The sequence below is a fragment of the Choloepus didactylus genome, chromosome X, assembly GCF_015220235.1.
Source record: "Choloepus didactylus isolate mChoDid1 chromosome X, mChoDid1.pri, whole genome shotgun sequence".
Lineage (NCBI taxonomy): Eukaryota > Metazoa > Chordata > Mammalia > Pilosa > Megalonychidae > Choloepus > Choloepus didactylus.
This window is the reverse complement of record NC_051334.1, coordinates 47,633,395-47,654,724: the sequence shown is the minus strand read 5'-3', so window position 1 is coordinate 47,654,724 and position 21,330 is coordinate 47,633,395. Positions and strand designations below refer to the sequence as shown.

The following is a 21,330-nucleotide window of genomic DNA, read 5'->3' as shown; positions in this document are numbered from 1 at the left end:
AGTTGGGTGGGGTGCATCTCCATGGAAACACTCAATCAAAGGATTACGATCTAATCAACACTAATAAAAGTCTGCCCACACAAGATTGCATCAAAGAACATGGCTTTTTGGGGGCCATAATACATCCAAACTGGCACAGGGATGATGGGAGGCAAGATGGGGAAATAGCTGCCAGAGAGAAGTCTATTGCCCAGGTTGAAGATTTTGGTGGAAGGAAATGGAGAGGAAGGTCCAGTTTCAGAAAATCTTAAAGGTAGATGAAAAACGCCTTTGAGAAGCAACGAAACAGCAAATCAAATCTGTATCAGAGAGTTACTGTGAATTTAAATAGGAATGTTTAAGTGCTTGGAACAGTGCCTGGCACACATAGGCCACCTTTAAGTTACAGCTATTTTAGGGTTCAGTTCTAGAAATAGTTCTAGGCACCCAGGATACAAAGGTGAGCAATGACATGGACCATCAAGAATCTTATTATTAGAGGGTTAACTGTAGAGTTAATACCATGGTTATTTTTGCTCCCCTAATCTCTGCTGCTGCCACCACCACCACATACAAATCCATAGTAGCATGTACTAGGGCTTTTAGCACTCCTCACTCCTGCCCCCAATTTGTAAGGTGTCCTGTAAGAAGTGTGCTCAGGCCCAGCTGGAGTATTTTAATTGGAGGTCCTTCTTAGATCACACCACACTCTGCACAGTATAAAGAGGGCTGTAGCCAGATCCATACAAAGAGTGACAGGCTAGATTTGTTAATGGGTACATTGATGTTCTCATGGGACATTTAGGGACGTTTGCTCCTTTTCCCTTCTTGGCAGAGAGCTTGTAAAGATTATTCACCTGGGTCTTTGTGATGAACCTACTTGTTTTCTCTCTAGCTTCATCCAGTCCACCCATTTTCATGACTCTAAATGCACTGCCTTAGAATCCTGTGAGTTTCCTGGCAATTTATTGCACTTTATGCTGGTGTTTTTCCTTTACCTTTCTCTTCTGTTACCCAGTTGCTTAAGACACCTTTACTTTGTTGCTGATTGAAGGCCATACTATATAGTTGCTACAGTTGTTATTGAGCACAATTTAAAAAAAATAAAACTCTTAGATGTTTCTCAAGATGACATTAACTGCAACTTACTTGGTACCAAAGTTCTATTTGCCCATGTTTCTGGCAAGTGTCCCAACCATAGCTGCTACCTGATGTTTTCATAACTCTCCTTTGAGTTACAGTATTTTCGTACCACTGTGCTTGCATAATTGCTAGACTACCAGTTTAGGAGGGTTTTATTTTCTTTTTCTCTGTGGTTTCTGGAGGAACCATCCTCCTGACATAGTTTACCTTCTTTTCTTACAGAAGTCTTATGTATGGTGTAGTGAAGCTCATGAAGATTGTGGGACAGCTCTCGGATAAGTTTTACTATACAGATTGTCTGTTTTTTGGAGCAATTATCTCTGCCACAGACCCAGGTATCTGTATATTTGAATTTCTCATTATGATATTCCATTATTTAAATCTTTAAAAAGAGTAATCATTAGCTTTTGTTGCAGTCGGGATTGAAGTGGGGTCCCTTTCCCTTAATCCCAAAACATCTGCAAAGCAACAGCGTTGTGTAAACAGCATTAGGCCATGAGGAGGGGGGAGTGAGACTGGGCCTGTACCAGTTAAAGAAATCAAAACTTTACCGTTTAGGGGAGGAAAGCTGTGGTTGCACGCATCAGCCAAGCGTAACCCTTTTAACAATAACTGCTCCAGTTCCAAGTGAAACTTTTTGTAACCCTTTACTAATCAATAGCTGCTCCAGTCCCAAGTGAAACTCTTTGTGAAATTGTTTTTGTGAAATTGTTTTGTATGATCAATAACTGCTCCAGTTCCAAGTGAAACTCTTTGTGTAATTGTTTTTGTGATCAAGAGCTAAACTGCCAACTCTGCTTCTGTTAGAATAGCTTGCTTGCTTGCGTTTATAGGATAGGGTTTCTGTCTATATAAGGCACCAGCGTACACAGGTGGGGGCTGCTTGCTGAACTCCCTGCGCGGAGTGAGAGACGGCAGCCGCCTGCTAGCTTGCTAATAAAAGGCTCTTTAAATTCTGTTTGGCTGTCTCGTACTTTAACTCGCGGGCACCGTAACAGGGATATTGTAGTATTAACATGGAATAGTGGCAAAAGCAACCAGTAAATGGGACTAACAGACTTAGATGGCTTTTCTAAGAAAGGCATGCATCTCCTTTTTGTCTTTCATTTTAGATGACTAATTTGGTCATAATTTCTACACATACACTGTCTTCTTTCTCAATGTTTTGCTTTTGTCTTGTTTTAGGAAACATATCATTTGATTTAAATAATACCTTTTCTTAGTGGAAATATACTTGGGTACCTATAGTGAATATAACTTAATTTGTCAACTCCTTTTGTATAGTGCTCCTGTATGACTGTGCACTGGGATACTTCTAGTTCATAAATCTCTTACACTGTATTTTTCAAGTGTTAACTGAACTAATTTTAAAAAGTGGAATGATGACATATCCACTCTACCCTGCAGCTCAAAAACAAAACCAACAAACAAAGATCTCAAAGTTGCAACCCATAATTCAATCAGTTCGTGTCAAGTATTTATGGCTATTCCTTTCTTTTATGTCCACTACTGAGAGTACATCTTAGAGAAAGAGTTAATGGAGAAAGGACTGGTCCTGTCTTAAACTGGACGTGGAAAGGTCTTTTAAATGTCTACAATGTTCTGTAACATTCTGTTCAATAATGACCTTAAAGAAGCAAGATTCCCTACTTATACCTCTCGGGGGTCCTCTAGAACTGGGTCATACAATAAATCTTTCCACCCTAGTAGAAATATTCTATAATCTGCTCAGTGCATTGTGGTGGCCACAAGCCACAAGTGGCTATTGAGTACTTGAAATGTGGGCTGGTGCAATGGAAGAACTGAATTTTAAATTCTATTTAATTTTAAATAATTTAAATTTAAATAGTCAGCTACCATATTGGTTAGTACACTCTAAACAGTTGTGTGGTTCTGAAGAATCTTGATGTTCCAAAAAACATTTGACCTCTCTTACTCCCGATATTTTATTATAAACACTCTAAGTGGTACTGAAGACTTGGCTGGTAAAGGCAACCTGGTTTGTGGAAAGAATGTGGGATGTGGAATCACAAGCCTTAGTTCTAACTCTAGCCCTGCCAGTCACTGATTGAGTGGCCTAGGCATACTTTATCTCCTCCAGGTCAGTTTCCTCATCTATGAAATAGGAGTAATGGTACCTATTTCCTAGGGCTATTGTGAAGATTAAAGGAAATCACGTGTTTAAAACGCTGAGTATAGGATCTGCTAATTATATTGTTCTCTGTCCACATCTGACTCAGGCAGAGATTTCTGTTTTCCCTGTGTTTAAAAAAAAAAATAACAGATCATCACTTAACTCAAGCATGTTTCTAAACAGCACTCTGAAAAGTAGCATTATCATTTTAATACTGTGGTATCAGTAACTATGTACAAATGTGTATCTGATGAGATAGTTTATTCATAAGTCGGTGTTTGGTCTCTCAGAAAATACATTACTAACTATGCTCATCTGTAACTTTATTAATAACTTCTTACTAGTACCACCAAGAAGCAAAGGAAGGTTGGTATAAGGTAGAGATTACTGATGTGTTTTCTGAGCTATCAGTGTTGCTTCATTTAATTGGATAGAAAGGCTTATTTTTCCAGATTATCTTTGTAATGTTTACTTCCCTTTAATGTGTCTATGCCATGGTAGAAAATAATGGAAGGCATTACCATGACACAGCATCTTTATTTGGTCTGTGAAGATGGCTTGGCACAGTAGGCTTTGATATAAATGAAAGTTCTATAAAATTGGAAGTTTTAATTTATTAAACATCAGGACATTAACTTTAACTGTCTTTTTAATGGAAATCTTTTTGAAATATAGAATGTTTTTGTAGATTAAAAGTGTTTTTACTAGCCTCCTAGAAAATCTGTTATTTGAATACTTGGGCCATAAAAGAGATAAGAACTTAAGTGCAGAGTTAATGGGGACCAGAAAACCAAATTGACTTCCTGTGCCCGGTGCAGCAAACAAAAATTCTGATGTTGTGATACAGAGTGGTATTGACTTATATGAAGAATTAAAAGTCCTTTTTCCTTGATTACATTATATTTGGCTCAAGAATCCAGTCTTTTACTTTCCTGTTGAAAGGAACACCATATGTGTGGAATGAAATAGGCTTCTCTGTGACCAGGTGCCCTTTCCATTCTGTGATTATGTTTTGTAGGTGCCATGTACCATCTTTGTGGACTGTTACTTTGGGATGGATCTAGAATTAAAGAAGGAAAGCATAAAATTCCAACTCAGTGCATAGTGCTGTTCCTTTCCATGAACTATTATGAAGCCATTCCCCTAACTGTGATTCTGTCACTTTTACACCCTTCTGAGTTGATAAGGCCTACTCACCGTTTTCAAAATCTGTGATCTGTGTAATCAAAGACACATTCTCTAGTTGTATCACCTAGGCTGGTCAGTCCTTTGCTTAGCCTTTGAAACTCAGTTCAAATATGCCACCTGCTCCCACGGCTCTTTGAGTCAAGTGTATTTTGTACATAATGGTAATTGCCTCCTTGTACTGTGTGCTCGCAAGTGCTAAGTGATTTTTAGTACATAGATGAAGTGGTCAAGGAAAGTTAATTGAAAGAACAAATCCATGTTCTTGATTTTTCCTTTTTCCTGTACCTGCTATTTTTTCATTCCCCTCCCCCCACTACTTTTCAATACCTGTATCAGCAGTCTTCTGTCAGTTACTTGTGATTTTTCAGTTCATGTCCAATTGGAAACAGCTGCTGCGACCCTGCTGTTCCGATTTCAAAGGTCCTGCTCTAGGGTGGGGACAGTCTGTTTAATCCCCACTTTTAGAAGCCACGCACCCAGTCTGTCATCCCTACCCCATCATCTCCTGGTTGCCAGCACCCATATTCCTCTCCTTGGTCAGGCACAGACTTGCTCAGGAGGGGCATGGCAGAGTTCCTGAACTGTTTGAAAAGTTGTGAGGACAGGGAGAATGAGAAGTTGAAATTCAGACCAGCCAAATTCAGACCAGTGCAATGCAAGTGTTAACTCTTATTATTGTTCATTGTGGATGCTATCCTTTACTGCCATGGATAAATGAGCTAACTATATATTTTAAGGACAAAGGAAAGAGGTTGGCTTTGCATCTTCCATTAACTTTTGCAATATGGAGATGACAAGATCATTAAGAACTATAGCTGATGGGAATATACCCTACTGGTGTCTGTTTAGCTTCTGAATAAATGTTTAAACTAGTGATTTTTGCCACTGAATTTATAACAACCTGGAGCAATCTCATGATTTAGTAAACATTATTCAAATACAAATTAATCCTTGCTTATTCTCAATAAAATGAATTGATTTTTTTGAAAAGGAAGGCATGATTGGGGGCAGTGTAGTTCTGGAATCTCCCTTAATCCCTAACAAAAATAGAGAAAACAGGACAGCAAAGGTAAAAGCACAGAGACAAAACTAACTGACATAGAATCCCCAAATGTATAGTGGTGGGGTCAACCCACCAGCAGCAGGAAGCTGAGGATAGGAAAAGGGAGGCTACTGATAATATTGATTGTTGGGGAATCCAGAAATTTCCCACAAGTATGTGTATTCAATAGGAGAGGCCCCATTGAGAGTAAAGAATTTTGTGGGCAAATCTGATAACAGCAGTTAAAACAAGGGCTTTATAGATTCCAATTTGTGGATGAGCCCGAGAAGACTGGAGGAGATTAGAGGCTGCTGAGTTAACCTGGACCCTCAGAAATACCCAGTGAATATCTCTCTGGAAGGAGAGAGCCACTCCCTAAAGATGAACTGCTAGGATCATGAACCCAGATTGACAGAATGTTAAAGGAGAAAGAAAGCTCAGATACTAATGGAGGAGGGGACCAGAGGCAGTGGACCTCAGAAGGTACTGGAGAGTTGGCTACACCAAGAGGCCATGTTTTGAATACTTCAATATAAAACCAGAAGAGGGAGCCCTAGAGTCATGAAGCTAAGAAAACTATTCTGGACCCACCGACTTCGACCCCATATCCATCTCACTTAAATATGAGCAAAAAAAAAAAAAGGATTGAGGTTGAATCTCATGCAAACATATTGTAAGAAAAAATGATGATAACCCCTCTGAATAATAAAGCTACAGAGTATGACATCATACCAGAAACTAGGGCCCAGAAGCATTTGAACTTTAATAATATTCCAAAAGGAGCTAAAGGAAATTAAGAAAATGATAGACATCAGGATTGGAAAATTCAGAAGTGAGAGGACTAGACAATTGGGTGTTTTGAAAAGAAAGCCAGCAGGAAGGCATGGAGGGGGAATCTATAGAGTAAAAAAGATGTAGAAAACAAATTAAAAATAATAAATTAAAAATCAGGTAAACCAAATCATAGTGTCTGAGAAGGTACATTTGGATGCTCTGTAAGGGATTGCAGGGAAGTGATTGCTAAAAACGAGTGAGGTTGAGTGAAGGAAGGAGTTTGAGATTGGAATGGGACATATGGGGCTACTTACAGGGTGGTTGGTAAAGTTCTGTATCTTGAAGTGGATGGTGGTTGGCTTATAATAACTCACTGAACTATCCATTTGTTTGGTATTGTTTTCTAATTTTGTCAGTTAGTAATGCTTTTTTGGTTGCAAATAATAGAAAAACCTAACATACTATTTTAAACAAATAGGTATTTGTCTTGGATAATAGTCAAGGGCATCCAGGAACTCAGTCTTTCTACTGCACAACCTTAGGTTTCAGTCACGTGTTAGCTGCCCAACAAACGCATGACAACTCTACCATATCCAGCCTCTCTGCCCTCTTCCAGGTAGGAAGAGGCCTCACTCACTGCAGGGGAGTCCAGGAAAGTGAGTTTTTAGTTTTTAAAGCCCTTAAGGTAGAAACCCACAAAAGAGAAGGTAGTTGGGAATGAGTGTTGAGAAAGGAAACACTGCTACATGTTTATATTTAGAGCAATGGTTCTTAACTGGAGGTGATTTTGTCCCCCAAGGGACACCTGGCAATATCTAGAGAGATTTTTGGTTGTCATACTTGACATGGGCAGAGGGGGTGCTAATGATATCTTGTGGGTAGAGGCCAGAGATGCTAGTAAACATCCTATAACGCATAGGATAGCTGCTCCCACAACAAAGAGTTATCTGGCCCAAAACATAAACCATCCAAGGTTGAGAAACCCTACTCTAGAGCAGTGGTTCTTAAAGTGTGGTCTGAAGACCCCCTGGGGTCCAGAAAACCCTTTCGGGGGTCCATAAGGTCAAAACTTTTGATAATAATACTTTACAAGTACAAAGTGGAGTTTTCCAGAAGCTGCATAACTTGATACTAACTATCTATTGATTGAATGTGGAAACAGATGTGAGAATAATGTTTTCCATTAACCCGGACATGGAAGAGATTTTCAAAAATGTGAAACAATGCCACTCTTATTAATTTTTTTTTCGTTTTGGAAAATATAATTATTTTTCATTAAAAATAAACTATGCTAACATATAATGGGTTTATTATTAGTTTTAAATGAATTAAATATTTTTATATTTTTGTGCTTTATTTAATAATACAATAAATATGGATAGCTCTAACCTATAGAAACAAAAGCTCTTTGGGGGCCTTGGTAATTTTTAAGAATGTAAGGGAGTCCTGAGACTGAAAAGTTCAAGAACTGCTGATCTAGAGAATAACTGATTTTTTTTAAGATACAAAGTTCTATTAAACAAACCTGGAATCAACAGTGTTATTACATAAATTAGACAGCAGTAAAATTTCCCTTGAGTATATTATATAAATTGTAGTGATTTTCGTCATGCAAGGAATGGATGGAATTTTGAACATACTTTTCCACACATGTATCTCGGATCACCTTGCAGGGTTCTCAGTTCCGACAACTCAGGAGATGCAGCAGACACATTAAGGCACACTACCTCCTGTACACGACACATACCGGCACTCACGGGGGCCCTAGAAACAAGTGGGCAACGTGGTGAGGCTGCCCGTGGTTCAGTGCAAAAAAAGAATTAAGCTATGACAGTTCTTTAGAACTGACAATCTCAGAAGACAGGGAAGCAGTGTCTGCACGTCAAGATAGTTCAAACTCCATGCGTTAAAGTACAAACTTCACGTCTTTTACTTAAATAACAGACGTGCCCATGGTGGAAGATCAAGTTAAAACTGAACATTCTTAACACACAGTACTTTATAGAAACATATGACAACAGGTGTCCCTTTTATCATGAGGTTCTGCTCCATCGGGTTATTAGGCCATAGCGTTTGCAATGCAAACTTGATCTTAAAATGGAGAATAACTGATTTTTAAATGCCTAAGAATTCTGAAAATTATGAGAAGTGTAGTGATGTATAGTCTGTCATAAATGAAAACATTTATTACTTCACAAACTTCTATTAAAGCCTTCTTTGTTGCCAGGTTCTGGTAGTACAGTGGTCAATAAAATAGGGTTCCTGCCTTCAGAGAAATTTCAACCCACTGGAGGAGCCAAATCACAATAATTGTGATTATTTTTTTAAGTTCTGTAATAGAGGTATGTTCAAAATGTGATGGGATTACAGTGAAAAATGTACAGTGGCGCAGTGTTACTAGAATCAAGCATCGCATCAAACCTCATTTGGATTAGGAAGATTGCCACGTTAATTTCTGCAATCAACAGACAATCTGTGTTCGATTCCCCTGCTGCCTCCCTAAACTACCCACTGCCATCTAAGATAAGGCATCGCCTCTATAAACCTGTAATCATTGGTTTAAGGTCAGAAACTTAACTAATGTATATGTTTCTTGGCCCACATTTTAGTGACTGTCCTGGCAATATTTAATGAAATGCATGCAGACGTGGACCTTTATGCACTTCTGTTTGGGGGAAGCGTCCTAAATGATGCTGTTGCCATTGTCCTGTCCTCGTAAGTAACGATATTTCTGCTCCCGAAAGAAGACCGTGGTTTCCTGAATGCTTTGGGCTACATCCAGAGACCTGTCTGAAAAGTGTTAAATATTAAACCGAGCTTTTTTTCATAACTGGGATTTCTCAACTTCATTGACAAAGTTGTGTTGCTTTGCCCAGTCACCCGTGATCAGAATGCTGACACCGACATAACCTGGTAATTGCAGATTAAATTAAATGAATATACCTTGGGTAGTGCTTACAGAATCTAGATATCTGTGTCAGTAGATAGTTTTAGGTACCACGGTGTAAAACCAGCGCATTTTTAACTCTCTTCTTTTTAAAACTCCAAGTCTATTCTTGCCTACCAGCCAGCGGGGCTGAACATGCATGCCTTTGATGCTGCTGCCTTTTTTAAGTCAGTTGGCATTTTTCTAGATATATTTAGTGGCTCTTTCACCATGGGAGCTGTGACTGGGGTTGTGACTGCTCTAATATCCTTTTTTTTTTTTTTTGCTTTTTATTTATTTATTTTTTTATCTTCAATTTATTGAGATATATTCACATACCACGCAGTCATACGAAACAAATCGTACTTTCAATTGTTCACAGTACCACTACATAGTTGTACATTCATCACCTAAATAAATCCCTGACACCTTCATTAGCACACACACAAAAATAACAAGAATAATAATTAGAGTGAAAAAGAGCAATTGAAGTAAAAAAGAACACTGGGTACCTTTGTCTGTTTGTTTCCTTCCCCTATTTTTCTACTCATCCATCCATAAACTAGACAAAGTGGAGTGTGGTACTTATGGCTTTCCCAATCCCATTGTCACCCCTCATAAGCTACATTTTTATAGAACTGTCTTCGAGATTCATGGGTTCTGGGTTGTAGTTTGATAATTTCAGGTATCCACCACCAGCTACCTCAATTCTTTAGAACCTAAAAAGGGTTGTCTAAAGTGTGCGTAAGAGTGCCCACCAGAGTGATCTCTCAGCTCGTTTTGGAATCTCTCTGCCACTGAAGCTTATTTCATTTCCTTTCACATCCCCCTTTTAGTCAAGAAGATGTTCTCCATCCCACGATGCCGGGTCTACATTCCTCCCCGGGAGTCATATTCCACGTTGCCAGAGAGATTCACTTCCCTGGGTGTCTGATCCCACGTAGGGGGGAGGGCAGTGATTTCACCTTTCAAGTTGGCTTAGCCAGAGAGAGAGGGCCACATCTGAGCAACAAAGAGGCATTTGGGAGGAGGCTCTTAGGCACAATTACAGGGAGGCCTAGCCTCTCCTTTGCAGCAACCGTCTTCCCAAGGGTAAAACCTATGGTAGAGGGCTCAACCCATCAAGCCACCAGTCCCCTATGTCTATGGTCATGTTAGCAACCATCGAGGAGGGGTAGGCCAATACCCCTGCATTCTCCACAGGCTCCTCAAGGGGGCACTACATCTTTTTTTCCTTATTTTTCTTTTTTTTTTTGTAACTTTCCCTTCTTTTTTAAATCAACTATACGAAAAAAAAGTTAAAAAGAAAACAAACATACAATAACAGAACATTTCAAAGAGACCATAACAAGGGAGTAAGAAAAACACAACTAACCTAAGATAACTGCTTAACATGCAACATGTTCCTACTTTACCCCAAGAAAGTTACCTAATATAGCAACATTTCTGTGAACTTGTTCCTACTATATCCATCAGAAATTAACAGACCATAGTCATTCCTGGGCATCCCCAGAACGTTAAATAGCTTATCTGTTCTTCTTGGATTATTGTTCCCCCTTCCTTAATTGCTCTCTATTGCTAGTTCCCCTACATTCTACAATATAAACCATTTGTTTTACATTTTTCAAAGTTCACATTAGTGGTAGCATATAATATTTCTCTTTTTGTGCCTGGCTTATTTCGCTCAGCATTATGTCTTCAAAGTTCATCCATGTTGTCATATGTTTCACGAGATCGTTCCTTCTTACTGCCGCATAGTATTCCATCGTGTGTATATACCACATTTTATTTATCCACTCATCTGTTGAAGGACATTTGGGTTGTTTCCATCTCTTGGCAATTGTGAATAATGCTGCTATGAACATTGGCGTGCAGATATCTGTTTGTGTCACTGCTTTCCAATCTTCCGGGTATATACCGAGAAGTGCAATCGCTGGATCGAATGGTAACTCCATATCTAGTTTTCTAAGGAACTGCCAGACTGACTTCCAGAGTGGCTGAACCATTATACACTCCCACCAACAATGAATAAGAGTTCCAATTTCTCCACATCCCCTCCAGCATTTGTAGTTTCCTGTTTGTTTAATGGCAACCATTCTAATCGGCGTTAGATGGTATCTCATTGTGGTCTTAATTTGCATCTCTCTAATAGCTAGTGAAGCTGAACATTTTCTCCTGTGTTTCTTGGCCATTTGTATTTCCTCTTCAGAGAACTGTCTTTTCATATCTTTTGCCCATTTTATAATTGGGCTGTCTGTACTATTGTCATTGAGTTGTAGGATTTCTTTATATATGCAAGATATCAGTCTTTTGTCAGATACATGGTTTCCAAAAAATTTTTCCCATTGAGTTGGCTGCCTGTTTACCTTTTTGAGAAATTCCTTTGAGGTGCAGAAACTTCTAAGCTTGAGGAGTTCCCATTTATCTATTTTTTCTTTTGTTGCTTGTGCTTTGGGTGTAAAGCCTAGGAAGTGGCCGCCTAATACAAGGTCTTGAAGATGTTTCCCTACATTATCTTCTAGGAGTTTTATGGTACTTTCTTTTATATTGAGATCTTTCATCCATTTTGAGTTAATTTTTGTGTAGGGGGTGAGGTAGGGGTCCTCTTTCATTCTTTTGGATATGGATACCCAACTCTCCCAGCCCCATTTGTAGAAAAGACCATTATGAGTCAGTTCAGTGACTCTGGGGGCCTTATCAAAGATAGTAGGCCATAGATCTGAGGGTCTATCTCTGAATTCTCAATTCGATTCCATTGATCTATATGTCTATCTTTGTGCCAGTACCATGCTGTTTTGACAACTGTGGCTTTATAATAAGCTTCAAAGTCAGGCAGTGTAAGTCCTCCCACTTCGTTTTTCTTTTTTAGAGTGTCTCTAGCAATTCGAGGCATCTTCCCTTTCCAAATAAATTTGATAATTAGTTTTTCCAAGTCTGAAAAGTAGGCTGTTGGAATTTTGATTGGGATTGCATTGAATCTGTAAATGAGTTTGCGTAGAATTGACATCTTAATGACATTTAGCCTTCGTATCCATGAACATGGAATATTTTTCCATCTTTTAAGGTCCCCTTCTATTTCTTTTAGTAGAGTTATGTAGTTTTCTTTGTATAGGTCTTTTACATCTTTGGTTAAGTTTATTCCTAGGTACTTGATTTTTTTAGTTGCTATTGAAAATGGTATCTTTTTCTTGAGTGTCTCTTCAGTTTGTTCATTTCTAGCATATAGAAACATTACTGACTTATGTGCATTAATCTTGTATCCCGCTACTTTGCTAAATTTGTTTATTAGCTCTAGTAGCTGTATCGTCGATATCTCAGGGTTTTCTAGATATAAGATCATATCATCTGCAAACAATGACAGTTTTACTTCTTCTTTTCCAATCTGGATGCCTTTTATTTCTTTGTCTTGCCAGATTGCCCTGGCTAGCACTTCCAGCACAATGTTGAATAATAGTGGTGACAGCGGGCATCCTTATCTTGTTCCTGATCTTAGAGGGAAAGCTTTCAGTCTCTCACCATTGAGTACTATGCTGGCTGTGGGTTTTTCGTATATGCTCTTTATCATGTTGAGGAAGTTTCCTTCAATTCCTACCTTTTGAAGTGTTTTTATCAAAAAGGGATGTTGGATTTTGTCAAATGCTTTTTCAGCATCTATTGAGATGATCATTTGATTTTTCCCTTTCGAGTTTTTAATGTGTTGTTATACATTGATTGTTTTTCTTATGTTGAACCATCCTTGCATGCCTGGAATAAACCCCACTTGGTCATGGTGTATGATTTTTTTAATGTGTCTTTGGATTCGATTTGCAAGTATTTTGTTGAGGATTTTTGCATCTATATTCATTAGGGAGATTGGCCAGTAGTTTTCCTTTTTTGTAGCATCTTTGCCTGGTTTTGGTATTAGATTGATGTTAGCTTCATAAAATGAGTTAGGTAGTGTTCCATTTTTTTCAAAGTTTTGAAAGAGTTTGAGTAAGATTGGTGTCAGTTCTTTCTGGAAAGTTTGGTAGAATTCCCCTGTGAAGCCATCTGGCCCTGGGCATTTATTTGTGGGAAGATTTTTGGTGACTGATTGGATCTCTTGGCTTGTGATGGGTTGGTTGAGGTCTTCTATGTCTTCTCTGGTCAGTCTAGGTTGTTCATATGTTTCCAGAAAATTGTCCATTTCTTCTGTATTATCCAGTTTGTTGCCATAAAGTTGTTCATAATATCGTCTTAAAAATTTTTTAATTTCTTCAGGATCTGCAGTTATGTTACCTTCTTCATTCATTATTTTCTTTATATGGGTCTTCTCTCTTTTTGATTTTGTCAGTCTAGCTAGGGGCTAGTCAATCTTGTTGATCTTCTCAAAGAACCAACTTTTGGTGACATTTATGCTCTCTATTGTTTTTCTGTCCTCTATGTCATTTATTTCTGCTTTAATCCTTGTTATTTCTTTTCTTCTACTTGGTTTAGGATTGGTTTGCTGTTCATTTTCTAGCTTCTTCAGTTGATCCATTAGTTCTTTGATTTGGGGTCTTTCTTCCTTTTTAATATATGTGTTTAGTGCTATAAATTTCCCCCTTAGCACTGCTTTTGCTGCATCCCATAGGTTTTGGTATGTTGTGTTCTCCTTTTCATTCCTCTCTATGTATTTAGCAATTTCTCTTCCTATTTCTTCTTTAACGCACTGATTGTTTAGGAGTGTGTTGTTTACCCTCCAGGTATTTGTGAATTTTCTAAGTCTCTGATGGGTATTGACTTCTAATTGTATTCCATTGTGGTCAGAGAATGTGCTTTGAATAATTTCAATCTTTTTAAATTTATTGAGGCTTGTTTTATGTCCCAGCACATGATCTATTCTGGAGAAAGTTCCATGAGCACTAGAAAACCATGTGTATCATGGTGATTTGGGATGTAATGTCCTGTATATGTCTGTTAAATCTGATTCATTTATCAGATTGTTTAGGTTTTCAGTTTCCTTATTGGTCTTCTGTCTGCTTGATCTATCTATAGGAAAGAGTGATGTGTTGAAGTCTCCCACAATTATTGTGGAAACATCCTCTGCACTCTGCATCCTTTAGTTTTGCCAGTGTTTCTCTCATGTATTTTGTGGCACCTTGATTGGGTGCATAGACATTTACGATTGTTATTTCTTCTTGTTGAATTGCCCCTTTTATTAGTATGTAGTGGCCTTCTTTTTCTCTCAAAACTTCCCTGCATTTAAAGTCTATTTTATCTGAGATTAACATTGCTACACCTGCTTTCTTTTGGCTGTAGCTTGCATGAAATATTTTTTTCCATCCTTTCACTTTCAGTTTCTTTGTGTCTCTGTGTCTAAGATGAGTCTCTTGTATGCAACATATTGATGGTTCATTTTTTTTGATCTATTGTGCGAATCTATATCTCTTAATTGGGGAATTTAATCCATTTACATTCAACGTTATAACCGTGAAGGCATTTCTTGAATCAGCCATCTTATCCTTTGGTTTATGTTTGTCATATTTTTCCCCTCTCTCTATTAATATCCTTTATTGTACCCATACCAAATCTCTTTAGTACTGAACCTTTCTCCAAGTCTCTCTGTCCTTTCTTTGTTTCTCTGTCTGTAGGGCTCCCTTTAGTATCTCCAGTAGGGCAGGTATCTTGTTAGCAAATTCTCTCAGCATTTGTTTGTCCATGAAAAATTTAAGCTCTCCCTCAAATTTGAAGGAGAGCTTTGCTGGATAAAGTATTCTTGGCTGGAAATTTTTCTCACTCAGAATTTTAAATATATCGTGCCACTGCCTTCTCGCCTCCATGGTGGCTGCTGAGTAGTCACTACTTAGTCTCATGCTGTTTCCTTTGTATGTGGTGAATTGCTTTTCTCTTGCTGCTTTCAGAACTTGCTCTTTCTCTTCTGTGTTTGACAGTGTGATCAGAATATGTCTCGGAGTGGGTTTATTTGGATTTATTCTATTTGGAGTTCGCTGAGCATTTATGATTTGTGTATTTATGTCGTTTAGAAGATTTGGGAAGTTTTCCCCAACAATTTCTTTGAATACTCTTCCTAGACCGTTACCCTTTTCTTCCCCTTCTGGAACACCAATGAGTCTTATATTTGGATGTTTCATATTATCTATCATATCCCTGAGGTCCATTTCAATTTTTTCAATTTTTTTCCCCATTCTTTCTTTTATGCTTTCATTTTCCATTCTGTCATCTTCCAGGTCACTGACTCGTTGTTCAACTTCCTCTAGTCTTGTACTATGAGTATCCAGAATCTTTTTAATTTGGTCAACATTTTCTTTAATTTCCATTAAGATCATCCATTTTTTAATTTAGTCTTGCAATGTCTTCTTTATGCTCTTCTAGGGTCTCTTGATATCCTTTGTAACCCGTACTATGGTCTCATTGTTCATCTGTAGTACTTTGAGTAGCTGTTCTAGGTGCTGTGTCTCTTCTGATCTTTTGATTTGGGTGCTTGGGCTTGGGTTATCCATATCGTCTGGTTTTTTGATATGCTTTATAATTTTTTGTTGTTTTTGGCCTCTTGGCATTTGCTGAGCTTGATAGGGTTCTTGTAGGATTTGTAGAACAATTAAGTCCTTATCTGTAATTTATCAGATCTACAGCTTCGTGGAGTACACTTTCTCTAACTAACCAGCAGGTGGCGTCCACTAGCCACCTGTTCTCCACAAGCCAGTTCTCCCCTGCTTAGCCTTTTTTGTGAGTGGGGGAGTGAGTCTTGTGGGGTCCAATTGGTGTACCAAGCTTGCGTGTGTAGTTGGTGTTGCCTGCCCTGTATATGGGGCGTGTTTCTGGGCAGTCGGGGGGGGGGTGGCTCTAGCAATCAAATCTTCCTGGTGATCCTAGAGTTTTAAAGCTGCTGCAATAGTCTAATCCTTCAGTTCAGTCCTGCCACAGTTTATCTATGCCACTGACCCACAAGTCCTTGGTATTGGCGTATGGCTCCTGAGACTTGGAATTGGGCCCCTCTTCCAGGCTGTGCACCCCGGGTCCTCTGTTGAGGGATGACTCTGCTATGTCACAGGTGAGTGCCATCCCCCCAGGGCAGTTCTGGGCTGCTGGGCTGTGTAGGGAGGCTCCCAGTCTGCTGAAATGATGGCTGAATGGGGCTTTGTTAATTCACACTGCTCCACCTTCCCAACTCTGGGACAATCAGCTGAGGTTGCAGGGAAGGCTAATGTCCACGCCCAGTTTTGTGGTGTGTGCCTGTTATTTGAAGCAGTTCCGTCACACTGGGTTGTCTGTGGCAGCTCTGGGCTATGGGGCTGGCAATGGGCAGGAGTGTTTCCTGTCCACCAGGATGATGGCTGTGAGCAGACACCCCCCTTTTCTTGGGAAGTTGTGGTGTTTAGTGAATTTTCTCAGCCACTGGATTATTGCCTTTTGTCTCAGAGCTCTCTTAGTTCTGCTCTTGTCTTTAGCTGCCCAAATTGCAAGTCTTTGAAGCTTTCTGTATTGGGCTTCTTAGAGTAATTGTTTTAGAAAAAGAAAAAAGGATTAAAAAAAAAGGGCCCTCCTCAGAGATCTAATGGGTTATTGAAATGCCAAGAGACAAAGCAATTAGGGCCATTAAGGAAAGGTCCACAGGGCAGAGAGATCAGCTTTTCTTCGGGATTTGCATATGAGCCTCAGGGCCTGAGCTCTGCCCTTCCCCTTTCTATGTTCACTAGAACTCCAAAAATCCTCTGCTTTTATTTTGGAGTTTTTCGTGTTGTTTTTTTCTATGCCTGTCACCTCTGCTGGGCTGGCTGCTCTGAGATTCTCTGGTGTCTGGTCTCAGTCTATCTATGGTTGGAGTTTGGATCAGTAGAATGAGTTTCTGATAGGGGCTTCCACTGCAGTTCTCCCTTCTTCCCGGAGCTGACAGCCCCTCCTCCCACGGGACTGAGCCTGGGAGGGTGGGGCTCGGGTCCCCTGGCCGCAAAAACTTACAGATTTCGCTGATCTCAGCAGTTCCACGTTTTCATGAGTGTTGTATGAAGTATGCCCAAAGTCAGATTGCTCTGTGGTGTCCAGTCCACGCAGTTCCTGGCTTTCTACCTACTTTCCTGGAGGAGTAACTAAAACATACAGCTCACCAGTCCGCCATCTTGCCCCGCCTCTCTAATATCCTTTTTGCATTTTCTGCCCCTGCCTGGTATGCTTACTGTGGCATTACACTTTCCAAAAGAAAGTTCTTCGTTCTTCCTGTTTTCAGATATGAATCTTAACTCAGTTGTTCCACTAGCGTGGAACCCCCTGAAATGTGTCCCTCTGGTGAAACGTGCAGATTCGGTCCCTAGCTAAATGAGCCTGAGAAAATGTTGTTTGGATCTGCGACTCTGCAGACTTGGCTTGGTTTTCAGACCTTTGCTTTTTCTCTCCCTTTTTTATGAAACCAGTTGGAGTCAGGAGCTTGGGGGAAGCATCAGCTATAAGGGAGCAAAAAGAGCTGAGGAGCTAGGAGGAGGCTAGAATCAGACACCACCCCAAAGAAGGCTGTAAGGAAGCAGGCTGTAAAGTACAGTGTTAACGTGGCCATAATTCCCACTGATGCTAGCTGAGGGTCATCAGTAGGAATTAGTGCAAGTCAATCTTCCTTAAGTCAAGGATCATTCAATATTTACTTAAAAAAAAAAAGCACGGAAGCAAAGTGCAGAATGAGCATGCAGTTGCTGCCGAGCCCTTCATCATAATCTTCCTTCATGAGCATTTAGAGCAGGGCTGTCCAATAGAACTATGTGAGCCACAAATATGATCTACATTATTTCAACATGCAATCAATATAAAATTTATTAATGAGATTTATACATTCATTTTTTGTATTAAGTCTTTGAAATCTGGTATGTGTTTTACACTTTCAGCATGTATCAGTTTGGACTAGCCCATTTTAAATATTGAGCAGCCACACATGGCTAGTAAGTACCATATTGGACAGTGCAGATTTAGATTGCTTTCTTCACAGAGGCCCTTTTGCTGTCCTGGGGACATATAAGCCACACACGAGATGGTTCTGTGCTAGTCCTGCATGGAATGGCAGGATTAGGAGGGGGCTCTCTGGTCTCCCAAAGTGGCACCAGCAGTGGTCTTGTAGGTGCCCCCTGGAGTTGTGCATTCATTTATTTATTTCCCAGGCATTCATTAAGCACCTGCTGTGGTGGACTCAGCTCCTCGTGGCCCAGAGAGGTCTTTCCAGGCTTGCCCAAGGCAGGCCCAGCACTGCCAGAACCAAACTGCTAGTCCAGCCTTAGGCTGGGACTGTGCCTCTTGGAACCATAGGGGTTACAAAGAGCATGGAAAACCAGTTTCCAGTTTCTTTAGAAAGTTTCATGTTTATTTGTTTAAAATATATGTATTTGTAGCAGCTTTAGGGCTCGTTGGGAAAGAAGAGTTGAAGGGAAAGGGTAGCCCTTAGGGAGGGGCTCCTGGGCTAATGGAGTATGGTTCTTGGGCACCCTGAGCCCTGGGCCTGGAGATGTATTCCTTGACAGCCTACTGACGTGACCAAGTTTACCAAGCTGCACTGCTTCCCCCTGCTGGAGACAGCTCTCTTCTTTCTTATGTCTTGGAGTACGTTTCTCTTGGCAGAAGCCTGTGGGTTTACAGGTGGGTTTTTTCTGCTGTTGGCACACCTTTCCCCTCACTGTAGCAGGGGCTCTGGGAGCTTGGGAGGAGGGAATAATTCTTAATAGGAGCTACATGGATTAGTTAACTGCTCAAAAAGTGTCTGTAGGGTGGATTGCAGAGTAAGGCTGGTGTTCTGCCTTAATGAATAATTTAGTTTCCAGAAACGACATATTTTTAAAGAATAAGGTTTATTATTCCAAACCCAGTTATGTTTTTGAGTACTCACTATGATAACTATGAGTAGATGTTTAGCTACAAAAGTTACTGAATGTATTAAAGTCTTATTTGTATTGTCCCCTAGATTGCTATGTTATTTTACAAACAATAACAATAACAAGCAAAAATGTGTCCTTTTCAAGGTAATTTTGCATCATCTCAGATGAGTGCACGCACATTTTTTTCATTGTTTCATTTCTGTTTAATCACTGGTTTTCAATACCATGTTTTTATGGTGCCAGTGTCATACATTATTAGTGCAGTTATTGTGTGGTTTTAATTCCCAGTATTCACATTCTCTCATTAAAAAAATAAATCACTGAATCTTTCCATCAGAAAACTCAAGTAGAATTCCTATACATAAGGTAGATAGGTAGGAAGTCTTTTAATCGTCTTTTCTAAATACTACAACATATCTTTATATGCAACATTATAAGATACCCCACTTTTGTAAAACATGACAATTATCTGTAAAAGTATAGGCAGAGTCCCATGTGTATCAATTGTTTTGCAAAACAAAATGGTTACCTTTAGCCAGAAATGTAGGTTGGATAAATGAGTCAGTACTCTTGATCTATTCAGAAATTAGACTTTTTTATCTGCAGCCAATCAAAAATACAAAGCATTGGTTTGAAATTAAATTCATAACATAATTAAATTCACAATATAACAAAAGTGCATGACGGGCCCTCTCATTCTCTTTGAAGGGATGAATGCTAAATGCCAAATACAGATGTTAAATTGTGTAGGAGTTTAGAGGAAGAGAGAGAATGTTTTTAAAACTGGGGCAAAGAGAATTGACTTTGAAGAAAAGCAGGGTTTGGAGAAGAAAGATTGATAAGAGCGGTGGGGGTGGGGGTGGGCAGTAGAAGCTTTCCATACACAAGATTTGAGTATGAAGAAACTTTGAAAAACATTCAGGAAGAGCAGGTGTTTTTTTCCTGGTCTTTTTTTTTTTCCTATTGATTTTTTTTTTAAATCTCTTGATAGGTGTCGTAGCTGTCCTTTACTGTGGAATCACACAAGCACATTACACTTACAACAATCTGTCAGTAGAATCAAGAAGTCAAACCAAGCAGGTGAGAGGAAGCTGTTAACTACACATGAATTACCTGTAAATACAAGGAAGGCGGAATAGCAGGGTTTACAGCTTCCTTTTCCCCACTCTGTGCAGCTTTTTGAGGTATTACACTTCCTGGCAGAGAACTTCATCTTTCCTACATGGGCTTGGCGCTGTTCACCTTCCAGAAGCACGTTTTCAGCCCCATTTTCATCATTGGAGCTTTTGTATCCTTTTTTTCATTTCACCGTTTTCTACATGGAGAGTGGCCACTGTTGTGGAAACTATAATAATTTTTGTTTGGGTTGGGTGACTCGGCCAGTGCTACTAATTCATGAGGTTTTTATGATGAGCAAAATAAGGCTTACATGGTGTTTCATAAAGCTAAATGTATTCAACTTTAAAGGACTGGCATTTATCCTAAAATTATGTGTTCTAGATTTTCTCTGTCACATGGCCTTTCTGTTAAGATGGTGCTTGGCAAACAGTAGTTTATTTTGTAAAGTGTCCTTCTTAGCAAGTTAAAAAGTCAGCAACCCCATAAGACCCCAGAATTATTTTTGGTATTTTGTAGCTGCATGGATTCCAATCCAGAAGATTCCCTGATTTGGATGACCTGAAGGTCCTGTTACTCTTGCTCTAGACTGCACACTTGGTGTGTGCAGCCCTTCCTTGCACTGCCCAGAGAAGTCTGCAGGCAGTGATCATGCCTTCGTGTCTTAGTTTGCCAGGCTGCTATGACAGATAGTACACATTGGGTTGACTGAACAACAGTAATTTATTGGCTCATGGTTTTGGGTCTAGAAGGGGTCTAAAATCAAGATATCAGCAACACTTGCTTTCTCCCAGAGTCTATAGCATTCTGATGCTAGCTGCTGGCAATCCTTGGGGTTCCTTGGCTTGTATTGCTGCCTCCTGTCACATGGTGATGTCCTCTCCTTTCTCTGCTCTGCTGGTTTTGCACTGACTTCCAGCTTCTGGCTTCTCTCCTGTTTTTCTGATTTCTGGCTTTCAGTTTCTTCTCTTTAAAGGCCTTCAGTACTATGGATTAAGACCCACCCTGATTCAGTTGGGCCACACTTTAACTAAAATAGCATCTTCAAAAGATCCTATTTTTAATGGGTTCACACCCACAGGGATGCACATTAAGATTAAGAACATGCCTTTGCTGGGGTACATAATCCAATCTACCACACTTCATTTTAGTTTACCTACTGCTACAGAATCATGGTGGAAAATGCTCTTTTTCCCCCCACAAAAAAGGGAAAAGAGGG

General features: G+C 39.6%; 1 protein-coding gene across 1 annotated transcript in view; it reads left to right on the top strand.

Moving 5' to 3' along the window:
- The window catches only part of SLC9A7 (solute carrier family 9 member A7), a 94,875-nt gene that overhangs the window by 16,398 nt on the left and 57,147 nt on the right, over positions 1 to 21,330 (top strand). The window contains 7 exon segments of the mRNA XM_037821171.1: positions 1,345 to 1,457; positions 8,870 to 8,979; positions 9,310 to 9,450; positions 18,654 to 18,759; positions 19,987 to 20,075; positions 20,171 to 20,210; positions 20,213 to 20,283. Coding sequence (XP_037677099.1) covers positions 1,345 to 1,457; positions 8,870 to 8,979; positions 9,310 to 9,450; positions 18,654 to 18,759; positions 19,987 to 20,075; positions 20,171 to 20,210; positions 20,213 to 20,283 — 670 coding nt within the window.